At 47.6% G+C, this 10,071-nt stretch overlaps 1 protein-coding gene across 1 annotated transcript in view; it reads right to left on the bottom strand.

Annotated features, from left to right (window-relative positions):
• EIF3B (eukaryotic translation initiation factor 3 subunit B) overlaps positions 1–6,768 on the bottom strand; it is a 22,979-nt gene extending 16,211 nt beyond the window's left edge. Inside the window, 2 exon segments of the mRNA XM_032606218.1 lie at positions 1,489–1,681; positions 6,017–6,768. Coding sequence (XP_032462109.1) covers positions 1,489–1,681; positions 6,017–6,431 — 608 coding nt within the window. The 5' untranslated portion in view covers positions 6,432–6,768.
• Positions 6,769–10,071: the final 3,303 nt, after the last annotated feature.

Below are 10,071 nucleotides of genomic sequence, written 5' to 3' on the forward strand. Positions count from 1 at the left end.
CAAAGGCTCTCAGAGAATGTTTCATTATAACAAAAATAACACAAGGAACTGCTCAAAAAAAGGTTATCCTTCCACCTAGTTCCTGAAATAGAGAAAGTATGAAGCGCTGCCTGCATGTGATAACTGTTTAAGAAATTAAAGCTATTCTAGGTAGTTTCCAAAATTTGAAATAAAAAAAAATTAAGTTTATACCACCTTCTCATTCCTGTCCCATAAAGACAATTTTGCCTGTACCCAGAGGCTGATGTTTTTACGAAATTTTAACGGTGAAAGTCTGACAAGTTTGTGGAGCAACAAACAGAACTCTCATCCCTGCTGGTCGAGCGTAAACTGGTAGCGACACTCAGGCATAATCGGGGATTGGCCAGTGGCTCTGAAGAGGGACACTTCATGCACCCCAAACCCTCTCTTGTGCTCAGAAGAGGACAGACACTAGGCTGTTCCTAACCGCCGTTCAAAACACTGTCAATCCATAGGAAAACAGACAACTGTCATATGATATGACAGAGCACAGAGCATTTACAAGGAGGAAACTAGAATTACACTTACCAACACAAAAAACCTAATATTGAACTTAAAAAGCAAACTGCAAGACACATACCTCATGCTACCATTTTTAAAAGATACAGGGACTTCCCTGGTGGCGCAGTGGTTAAGAATCCGCCTGCCAATGCGGAGGACACGGGTTCGAGCCCTGGTCCGGGAAGATCCCACATGCCATGGAGCAGCTAAGCCCGTGCGCCACAACTACTGAGCCTGCGCTCTAGAGCCCATGAGCCACAACTATTGAGCCCGCGTGCCACAACTACTGAGCCCACATGTCTAGAGCCCGTGCTATGCAACAAGAGAAGCCACCGCAATAAGAAGCCTGCGCACCGCAACGAAGATTAGCCCCTGCGTGCTGCAACTAGAGAAAGCCCGCACGCAGCAGCGAAGACCCAAGGCAGCCAAAGATAAATAAATACACTTAAAAATAAATAAAAGATACAATATTTTAGGTGATGCCACAAAAAAGTTACTACGGAATGACACAATGTCTCCTAGATTCTAAGAAGTATCTCCATTTCAGAGATGATAAATGTGGGACAAAAGCACATCTTAGAATCAATAAAATACCATGTCAAATTTTCCTGAAATCTCGCCAACTTTCAGATCTGTTGGTCCCTTTACCCAGGATGTATATTGTCTCAATAAGTGTTCAACGAAGAAGAGATCAAGGTCTGATTTCTTAAAAGCATAGCAGCCACCTTATAATACCTAATTGAAGAACCACACTGCATCTCCTTCTCCCTCCCTCCAATGACCCCAAGGACCAAAATCACTGCTCCACAGAGCAGTGGGCGGCCTGGATAAATGTGACCGAAGTGCCAAAGTGAGGCCATGCTCCCGCATCCACAGTGAGCTCCTGAGCACACGACCATCTTCACGGTGTCTGTCAGCTACCAAGAAAACACAAGTGACACTTCCGTGCTGGAGAACATGACTCACCCTTTTGTCCTTCCATCCTCCTCTGGATAAAAATCATTTGTGATTTTCCCAAACTTGGAAAAGATCTTATGGATGACGTTTTTGAGTTTCTCCAGACGGTCAGGTCCCACTTGAGGAACATTGTCGACCACAATCACGGAATCGATTCCATCTGCTTCCTGTGGCCGATCTTTGAGTACATCTCCCAGTAATTCTGTACAAGTGAAAGATTTGTCGAATGACTTTTTTTGACCAAGTTAATGCACTAGGTTAGCACACTGAACAAGTTTCCAAAAAGCAAAAAGTGAATAATCTAAATGCTTTCACTGTGAGCAAAAGAAATCAGAGCCCTGGCTTGACTCAAAATTTAAACTTGAAAGAATTAGAAATATCGTAACTCTTTACACTCCCACCGACAGTCAAGATATGTCAACTGACTTCTGGCAATAATGGAAGATTTTAAATGAATGTTTTCAAAGAGGTTTTAATAATGAAGAAGGCAAAAGAGAGGATGGCCTTTCACCAGAAATCAGAGAAACCCCGAAGTGAGCTAGGAATGGCCTTCTCTGACCCACCGCTATCACAAATTCACCACCGGGCACTGTCTTCAGTTTACAACAAAACAAACTCATCACCCTCCATTCTTTCCGTAAAACAGCCTTGTTTGCAAACAACACGGGACTGAGAACGGCACTTCAACCAGGTGGCTGCAGACTAGAGAAGCTCACGGAAGCAAGCCAACAGTGACGCGTCTTCCAGTTCGACGGAATACCTCGCAGCGTCACTGGGAGACACCAGCCACACAGACATTAAGTTGTAAATGCTGAGAACGGTGCTCGGAACACAGTAAGCGACATCAACTCATTCTCATAACTTCAGCCCAAAGCTCAAAACCTATTATGTTCATGCCACCCGCTTTTAAAATTAAGATCAAAGAACCCAAATCTTAAGTGTTCAAACGTCTCAGAATTGCTTCATTTCCATAAAATGGTCGGCAAGAGTAAGAGAAAAAGAAGAAAAGATAGGTGTAAAACGAACTAGGAAAAAGAAACACAGAGCAATCAGTGCAAACAGGTCTGCGAAGCCAACTGGCGGCCTACTGTTTTCCGGGCGATTCAACGTCATCTGGGGGCTGCCCGCTGCAATCTTACCCGAGGCCTGTCTCAGGCTTGGAGTCCTTTTGACCCTAACGCCCCAGCGCCAACAGAAATGCTGGACTGGCTGCTGCAGATGGGCTCTCGGAGGGTAAATGGAGTATCAGATGAAAAAAGCAAATCCTCCTCTTTTTAACACAAATTCTGTACGAATCCTAATCCCAGTTAGTTAGCCAGCTTGTCTAGAAAGCTGTAAGATTACAAGGCACCGTGTTAGAAGCTAGAACAGAAAGACATCTTTAAGGTTGCCATCAAAGCATACTCATCACACGAAACTACACTGGTAATACAGACCTTCCTGATTTACAGTGGGGTTACTTCCTGATAAACCCACTTACATACCACTGTAATTCAAACCATCACAACTTGGGGACTGTCTGTACAGGCAAAATGAGTGTACGAGGTAATTTTTAAACAACAGCTGAAGAACAATGGCTTGTTACTCAGGTATCTATGTGTTCTGGAACCTAATTACCACTCTAATCTCTGCACTATACTCAAGTATTTCAACATGCTATACAGGACACGTGTCAGAAAATATTCTTTGTTGTATTTCACTTTCAAAACTTAAGACGAATTTTCTTCACTTTTGTGTGAAAAAGGTTAAGAGGTCTTCAAAAAAGAAAAAAAGTCCTTTAATTTCCAGAGGCAAGCCCTGTTATAAACTATCTCTAATTAAACTTCAACACCTTTAACGAATGATACTGAAAATGTTACCTTGGATAAAAGAATTGCCAGTTAAATTTCAATGAAGCTAAAATTTAGGCCAAGCAAAAAGGAAAAAGAAGAGAAGAGGCAGATTAGGTCATCGCATCTTCCCTACAGAGACTGAAGCCAAACCCTTGGGTTCCTTTTAAAGCTGACGTACCGAACAATGACAAGGCCTGTTACGCCTGACCCAAACTTACAAACATAAAAAGCTCAGCTTTCCTACAAACTGTGTCTGGTTTAGAAGAACCCACCCACACACCCTGAAGGGAATAAGCATAGTAACTACACAGGAAGAAACACACTTCCTCCATCATTACCAGCCCACACAGTCAGGTTCCCACTCTGACTACAGGGAATAAAGAAAGAAACAGTTCTCAAGACTAAGTAGCAAAGAAGACACTCAGTTAAAACCATTATCACATATTTGCTTGGCCAAGCACCAAAGGCAGTTGAAAAATTAAACTGATTAAGGTGCAACCGTGCAGGCTTCCCTGGTGGCGCAGAGGTTGAGAATCCGCCTGCCAACGCAGGGGACACGGGTTGGAGCCCTGGTCCAGGAAGATCCCACATGCTGCGGAGCAACCAAGCCTGTGCACCACAACTACTGAGCCTGTGCTCTAGAACCCGTGAGCCACAACTACTGAGCCCACATGCCACAACTACTGAAGCCTGTGCACCTAGAGCCCGTGCTCCGCAACAAGAGGAGCCACCGCAATGAGAAGCCCACGCACCGCAACTAGAGAAAGCCCGCGTGTAACAACGAAGACCCAACGCAGCCAAAAATAAAATAAATTAATTAAAAAAAAAAAAAGATGCAACTGTGTGAGAGTTCACCTGTCTCAAAGAGGAAGGAGGCAAGACAACAGCACTGGGGCTGCGGCACCTACGGGAGGGCTCGTCATGAGACTCAGCTCATTTTCAAAAGAACCAGCACCTTGAGCATCACTTTCCTGCCCTACAGGGCAGTTCTCACGCACCAGAAAACACATGTGAGCTACTGGCCTCAAGAAAACTGACAGCTTGCTCAGTCTTTGCTCCTCAGGACCAGGAGACTCACAGGTCACTCTGGCAAAATATCAGGATGACAGGGGCTTCCAAAGGCCCTCCCAGCAGTCACCTAGCTTGAATGGCCTGTGCTCACGTCAGTATCCTGTCACACATCGGAAGTCACATACTAGAAATCTTGTGTAAATTAGGTGTGCTCAAATAATGCTTAAAAAAAATCAGTTGTGAATAAACACCTAAGGGCTCAAAATAGGCTTTAAAATCAAAACTCAAATTTTAAAATAGAAGATAAATTGATGTGGTAAGAAAAGAACACTGGTCTAGGCTGGGGGGTAGGGGAAAGGGGGTGAGCCCAGAAACACAGTCTCTCTGTCAATTCCCAGCAACCTACTCCACAAGGAACACATTTTCTTACAGGTGAAGGGCTTTGACTGGATCAGTGGCTTCCAAGTCCTCACTAGCTTGTGGAGCCTTTCCTGCTTTTCATGCTGAAATGTTTTTTGTCTCATGAAATAAAGACAACAGTGACAATAACAGGTAGCCCTTTAAAATTATGTTTCAAATAAGTCAAACCATTATGCAGTACACTTCAAACTTACACAGTGCTGTACATCAATTACACCTCAGTAAAACTGGAAGGAAAAAAACCAAAAGCATTTGATAAAAATTTAAAAAATAAATTTATCTTTCAAAGTCAAACAACTCTGTCGGTTCTCTAAACCTTCTTTTCCGTTTTATGTGATAACCTTTATTATTCTGACTCATTCTCAGAGTGATCAGACACATCTCCAAAAAGGCTAACTTTAAGTGGTAACATCTTATCTTCCTGGTGTATAGTTGGCTACCTCTATGGTGTCTAATTCATTTTTCCCATTTTATTATAAGGTGGTCAATATGCAGAGGAATCCACTTATGTGCTCCCAGCCTGGAAAGATAAAATGGCTAAAAACAAACGAGATCAGCCATCATCAGAAGTCACGTTAGGAGCCAGGCTCTCTCAGGCAAAAAGCAGAAATAATGCATGTAAGTCGAACCAAGGCAAAGAGAAAGGCAAAGTAAGCGATAATCAATCCTACAACTCGAGAAAATTATTTGCCAACAGAAGGATGACGGTGTGCCTACAGACTTAGGAAAAGAGAGACACAAACAGGAATCGGGCAGAGCCGGCCTCAAACTGTCCTCCCAAGGAACTCTCTGGGGTAGACGCTGCTGTGGGACAGCGGGGGCAAAGGAACCCAGCTTGGCCACCCTGTTCTCCCCACTCCCGAGGGACAGCGTCCATCCACCCCTAAGGAGTCGGCACCGAGTCAGTCTCAGGCCTCTGACAAGTCTGGCGGGTCACTCGGGGCACCCAGACTGCAGACGAAGAACTGTCACCCGAGACCGTGCAGCACATGGAGTGTCCAGCTCGGCTCGACCCTAATGGCCACACCACTGCACACTCGACCACGGCTCCCGCGTGCACGCCGTCTGCCTTCACCACCCTCCAAACTCCAAGCTGCAGTGCCAGTGGCTGGTTCCCCAAGTTGCCTCCACCCTGCCCTCCTCTTCTTTCGGAGAAAACAAGATCCAGGCGCTCACGGAAACCTTCCCTACGTGGGGGCGACAGGCAGAGGGCGGGCACCCCTCCCGCGTTCGAGGATCGGGAACTTCGGCGCAGACCGGCCCCGCCGCCTCACCTTCCTCGCTCACGTCCTCCACGAAGTCCTCGGGGTCGCTGAAGGAGGGCTCGTCCGCGCCGCCGTTCTCCGCCGCGCCGCCTGGCTCCCCGCCCGATCCCTCGGACCCGGTCTCGGACGCAGAGTCCCGCGCCTGCCCCGCCGGGGCCTCGCCCGCGGCCGGGGTGGGGGGATCCTCGGGCGGCGGCGGGGACACGCCGTGGGTCGCATCGGCCTTCTCCTCCCCGTCCGCCGCGGGCTCGGCCGGCAGATCAGGCCCCGGCCCAGCCTCCTCGTCCTCGCCGCCCGCCGCCTCCTGCGCGCCGGGCCGCGCCGGCTCCTCCCCCGGCGGCGGCTCGGCGGTCGGCTGCTGCTGCCCGATCTCGGCCCGCTGCTCGGCCGCCTCTGGCGCCGCCACGTTCTCCGCGTCCTGCATGGCCCTTCGCTGCCGCCTCGCCGGGCCTCGTCGCGCTTCCGACTCTCCCAGGCCGCACCGCGCGCCTACCGCCGGGCCATGTGCGTGCGGCGGGGCGCCCAAGGGGATAGGGGGGCGCCCACGCCTTGCTGCAGCCCCGCGCCCCCAGAAAACCTCACAGGGCAGAAATGTGCCCACCAGCGATTCCGAGAGCGCCCCTGTGACAAGTGCGTACTCCACTCTAATCACCGCACTTGCTTCGGTCAATCTACAAACTGTTTGGGAACTACGCTACCCCACCTAAAGTAGCAGATGGTTCCTCCAACATGGCAGCCACTCCCTTCCTTCTCCCGTCGGGCCCCGCGGTAAAGGAATAAACTATTTGTGAAGCCGCAGGGAGGTACCAGAAATCATCTCAGTACACGGAAGTGCGTGAAAATATCATTTACTTAAAAATTGATACTAGAGGAAACTGTAAGTTCAACAGACTATTTTGGTTAGGATATCTTAGTCTTTCACCAAATATTTCAACTTACGTTACTAAGTTCCCCCTCCACATGTCGGCTTTTAGACTCGTCTACTGACTGGGCAAAAGAATGGGCGATTCCAAAACACAAACGGAATTCCTGGAGAGCCAGAGAAGGCTAAGGCTACTAGAGGGACGACTGCCTGGCGCAATACAAAAGTGAATGAGAGGTGCTTTAATCACTTACGCCCAAGCTCACCGCGGCGGCTGTAATTCCGCCTTTCCCCATTCTGATGGTACCATGGTTCGGCCCGCGCGGGCTTCCGCCCCCAGACGCGCGAGCGTGCGGACCACGGGGGCGGGGCGGGGGCGGGGCCAACCGCGGGCGCGTGGAGAGGGGTGTGACCAGCCACGGGTGCAGCGCGGGAGGGCGTGGCCGGCGTGGCCGGCGTGGCCGGCGAGGCCCGCGCTCACAGGTGTCGCAGTACCTGAGCCGCAGGGGCGCAGCGACTCTGGCTTTGGTTTGCTCCGTCCGGAAGGTATTCTGTGTTTGTATTTTGGTTTTTGCCGAGCATGAGGGCCACCGCTCAGTGTAAATGCTTTAATCTTTCTAAAAAAGAACGCGGTGGCTGCTGGGGGAGGTGGAATGGGAGTTAGGATTTAATGGGGACAGAGTTTCGTTTTGGGAAGATGGATAGTGGGTGACGGTTGCACGACAGTTTGAATGTACTTAATGCCTCTGGACTCTACACTGAAAAATGGCTAAAGTTGTAAATGGAATGTTGGGTATATTTTACCAGAGTGGAAAGGAAAAAAAGAAAAGAACCAGGGTTCTTAGGTTGCCTACCTCTGGGTTTGAATCCTCCCCGTCTTCCTTTCACCTTTGTAACTGTGGGCAGGCCCCTTGGTCTCTCTGCCTCAGATTCCCCACCTGTAAAATGAGGGGTAGCCCGTTTTATGTGCGTGGCCCGTGGACCAGCTTCCCAAAGGCAAACTAATTTTCCTGGCTGTCGAAGTTATCCTCCTAATTTCTAGCTTCACCTGCAATTTTCATAGATCGTTGGGCTCTGCCAGCCGTTTTCTTCTAGAAGGTGCTATTGGTGACAAATCAATGAATAAGAAGTGGATATTGGGCTTCCCTGGTGGCACAGTGGTTGAGAATCTCCCTGCCAATGCAGGGGACACGGGTTTGAGCCCTGGTCTGGGAAGATCCCACATGCCGCGGAGCAACTGGACCAGTGAGCCACAACTACTGAGCCTATGTGTCTGGAGCCTGTGCTCCGCAGCAAGAGAGGCCGCAACAGTGAGAGGCCCGCGCACCACGATGAAGAGTGGCCCCTGCTTGCCACAACTAGAGAAAGCCCTCGCACAGAAACGAAGACCCAACACAGCCAAAAATAAATAAATAAATTTATTAAAAAAAAAAAAAAAGAAGTGGCTATTCACAGAAAAGCTTGAGAACAGCTGACTTGAGTCTGGCAGCTATATATTTCTTAGGGAAGACTTCTCCAGCGTGCAGGTGTTGTAAATAGTAGCCACTCATTACTGTTTCCCAGAGAAGGGACTTGTCATATCCTGTTCTGCAGGTAAAATTATGAATGTGCTCACGATGCAAAAAATGCTCAATGTATATTTTCAAATTACGTCTCACAAGTGTTCTGGCGAGAGCACCAAGACCATCAACGGTTCTTCCACCCTCCAAAGTCTGAGGAGTGCTGTGATTAAAGTTCAGAGTATGTCAGGGCCAGAGTAAGAGGCTCTTGTGTGGGGAGGGATGCAGTGGTGCAGAAGGAATTATGATTCTTACTGTCTTAGAATTACATACAGTGTGGTGGGAACAACTTTCAAGAATCAAAACATCACAGAAGTGAGGGTAAAAGTACCTTTGGGATAGGTTCATAAATCCTTCAACACTCCTTTCAAAAGGGAAGCCATACCCTGCCCCCCATAAGAGGGGGTGCACTTGATCACTCATTTCTAACGAACAGGATGTGGCAGAAGTGATGCTATGTGACTTCCAAGTGTAGGTCCGAGAAACAGTAAGCTTCCACCTGGCTCTCTGTCTCGGATCACTGGCTCTGAAAGAAGCTAGCCACCGTCTCCTGAGGACGCTCAAGCTTGTGGAGGGGCCCCCTGTGTGGAGGAACTGAGGTTCCTGGCCAACAGCACCAAGTTGCCAGACATCTGAAATGGAAACAGGTCCTCCAGTCCCAGTCTTTAGGTGGCTGTAGCCCCGGCCCATGTCTTGAGAGAGGCCTCAGGAGAAACCAAACCTGCCAACACCTTGATCTTGGACTTCTGGCCTCCAGAACTGTGAGAAATAAATGTGTGTTGTTTTAAGCCTCCCAGTCTGTGGTATTTTGTTATGGCAGCTGGAGCTGACTAATACATTAAGGAAATATGTGAAATACATAGAAAAAGACCTAGAAGGATACACATTAGACTGAAAAGAGTTTGATGAAAGTAAGTAGTATTGGTGGTGTTGGTCAGAGAAAAACGTTGACTGTGAAATCTAGGTGGTAGGTTTATAACTGTTCACTGGAAAATTCTTTGCAGCATTTCTGTATGTTGGCAAATTTTTATGATAAGTTGTTTGGGGTGGGGAGAACTTCAAGAGGCCCCCTACTGGAACAGTTTGAGCCTCAAAAGGAATAAAAAGCTGTATATGATCGATGTGTTTAAATTCATTTCTTCATAATGCTATTTTTGGAAATCCTGTTGATCACAGGTGAATATTGCTGGGGCATTGTCTCATTCTGAAAATAGATAAAAGACTCAAGCAAAACAATTAGTCTTGCCTTTCTTATTTTACCCTTACATTTCAAGGTAACCAAATAGTTGATGAGGGAAAGCACTTATTTATAAAAAGAATTCTAGCCAGTACATGCAGAAGGGTCAATAAAATTAGAGAAGCAACATTTTCCAAACCTTATGAAGTAAGCTTCTAAGCAATGATCCTGAAATCATTGGTGAGAGGTTGGTAGGGAACTGTGTAATGGAGGGACAAGGATGACAGCATCTGAATTTAAGGCTATAATTTTCCCTCTAAGCACTACGTTAGTTACATCCCACAGATTATAATATGTTTTCTGTTGAAAATGTTTTCCATTTCCATTATGATTTCTTCTCAGACCTATAGTTTATTTGGAAATGTGGTCTTAATTGACAAATATTTGAGGATTTTCCAGATATGTT

The sequence above is a fragment of the Phocoena sinus genome, chromosome 15, assembly GCF_008692025.1.
Source record: "Phocoena sinus isolate mPhoSin1 chromosome 15, mPhoSin1.pri, whole genome shotgun sequence".
NCBI classification, from domain to species: Eukaryota; Metazoa; Chordata; class Mammalia; order Artiodactyla; family Phocoenidae; genus Phocoena; species Phocoena sinus.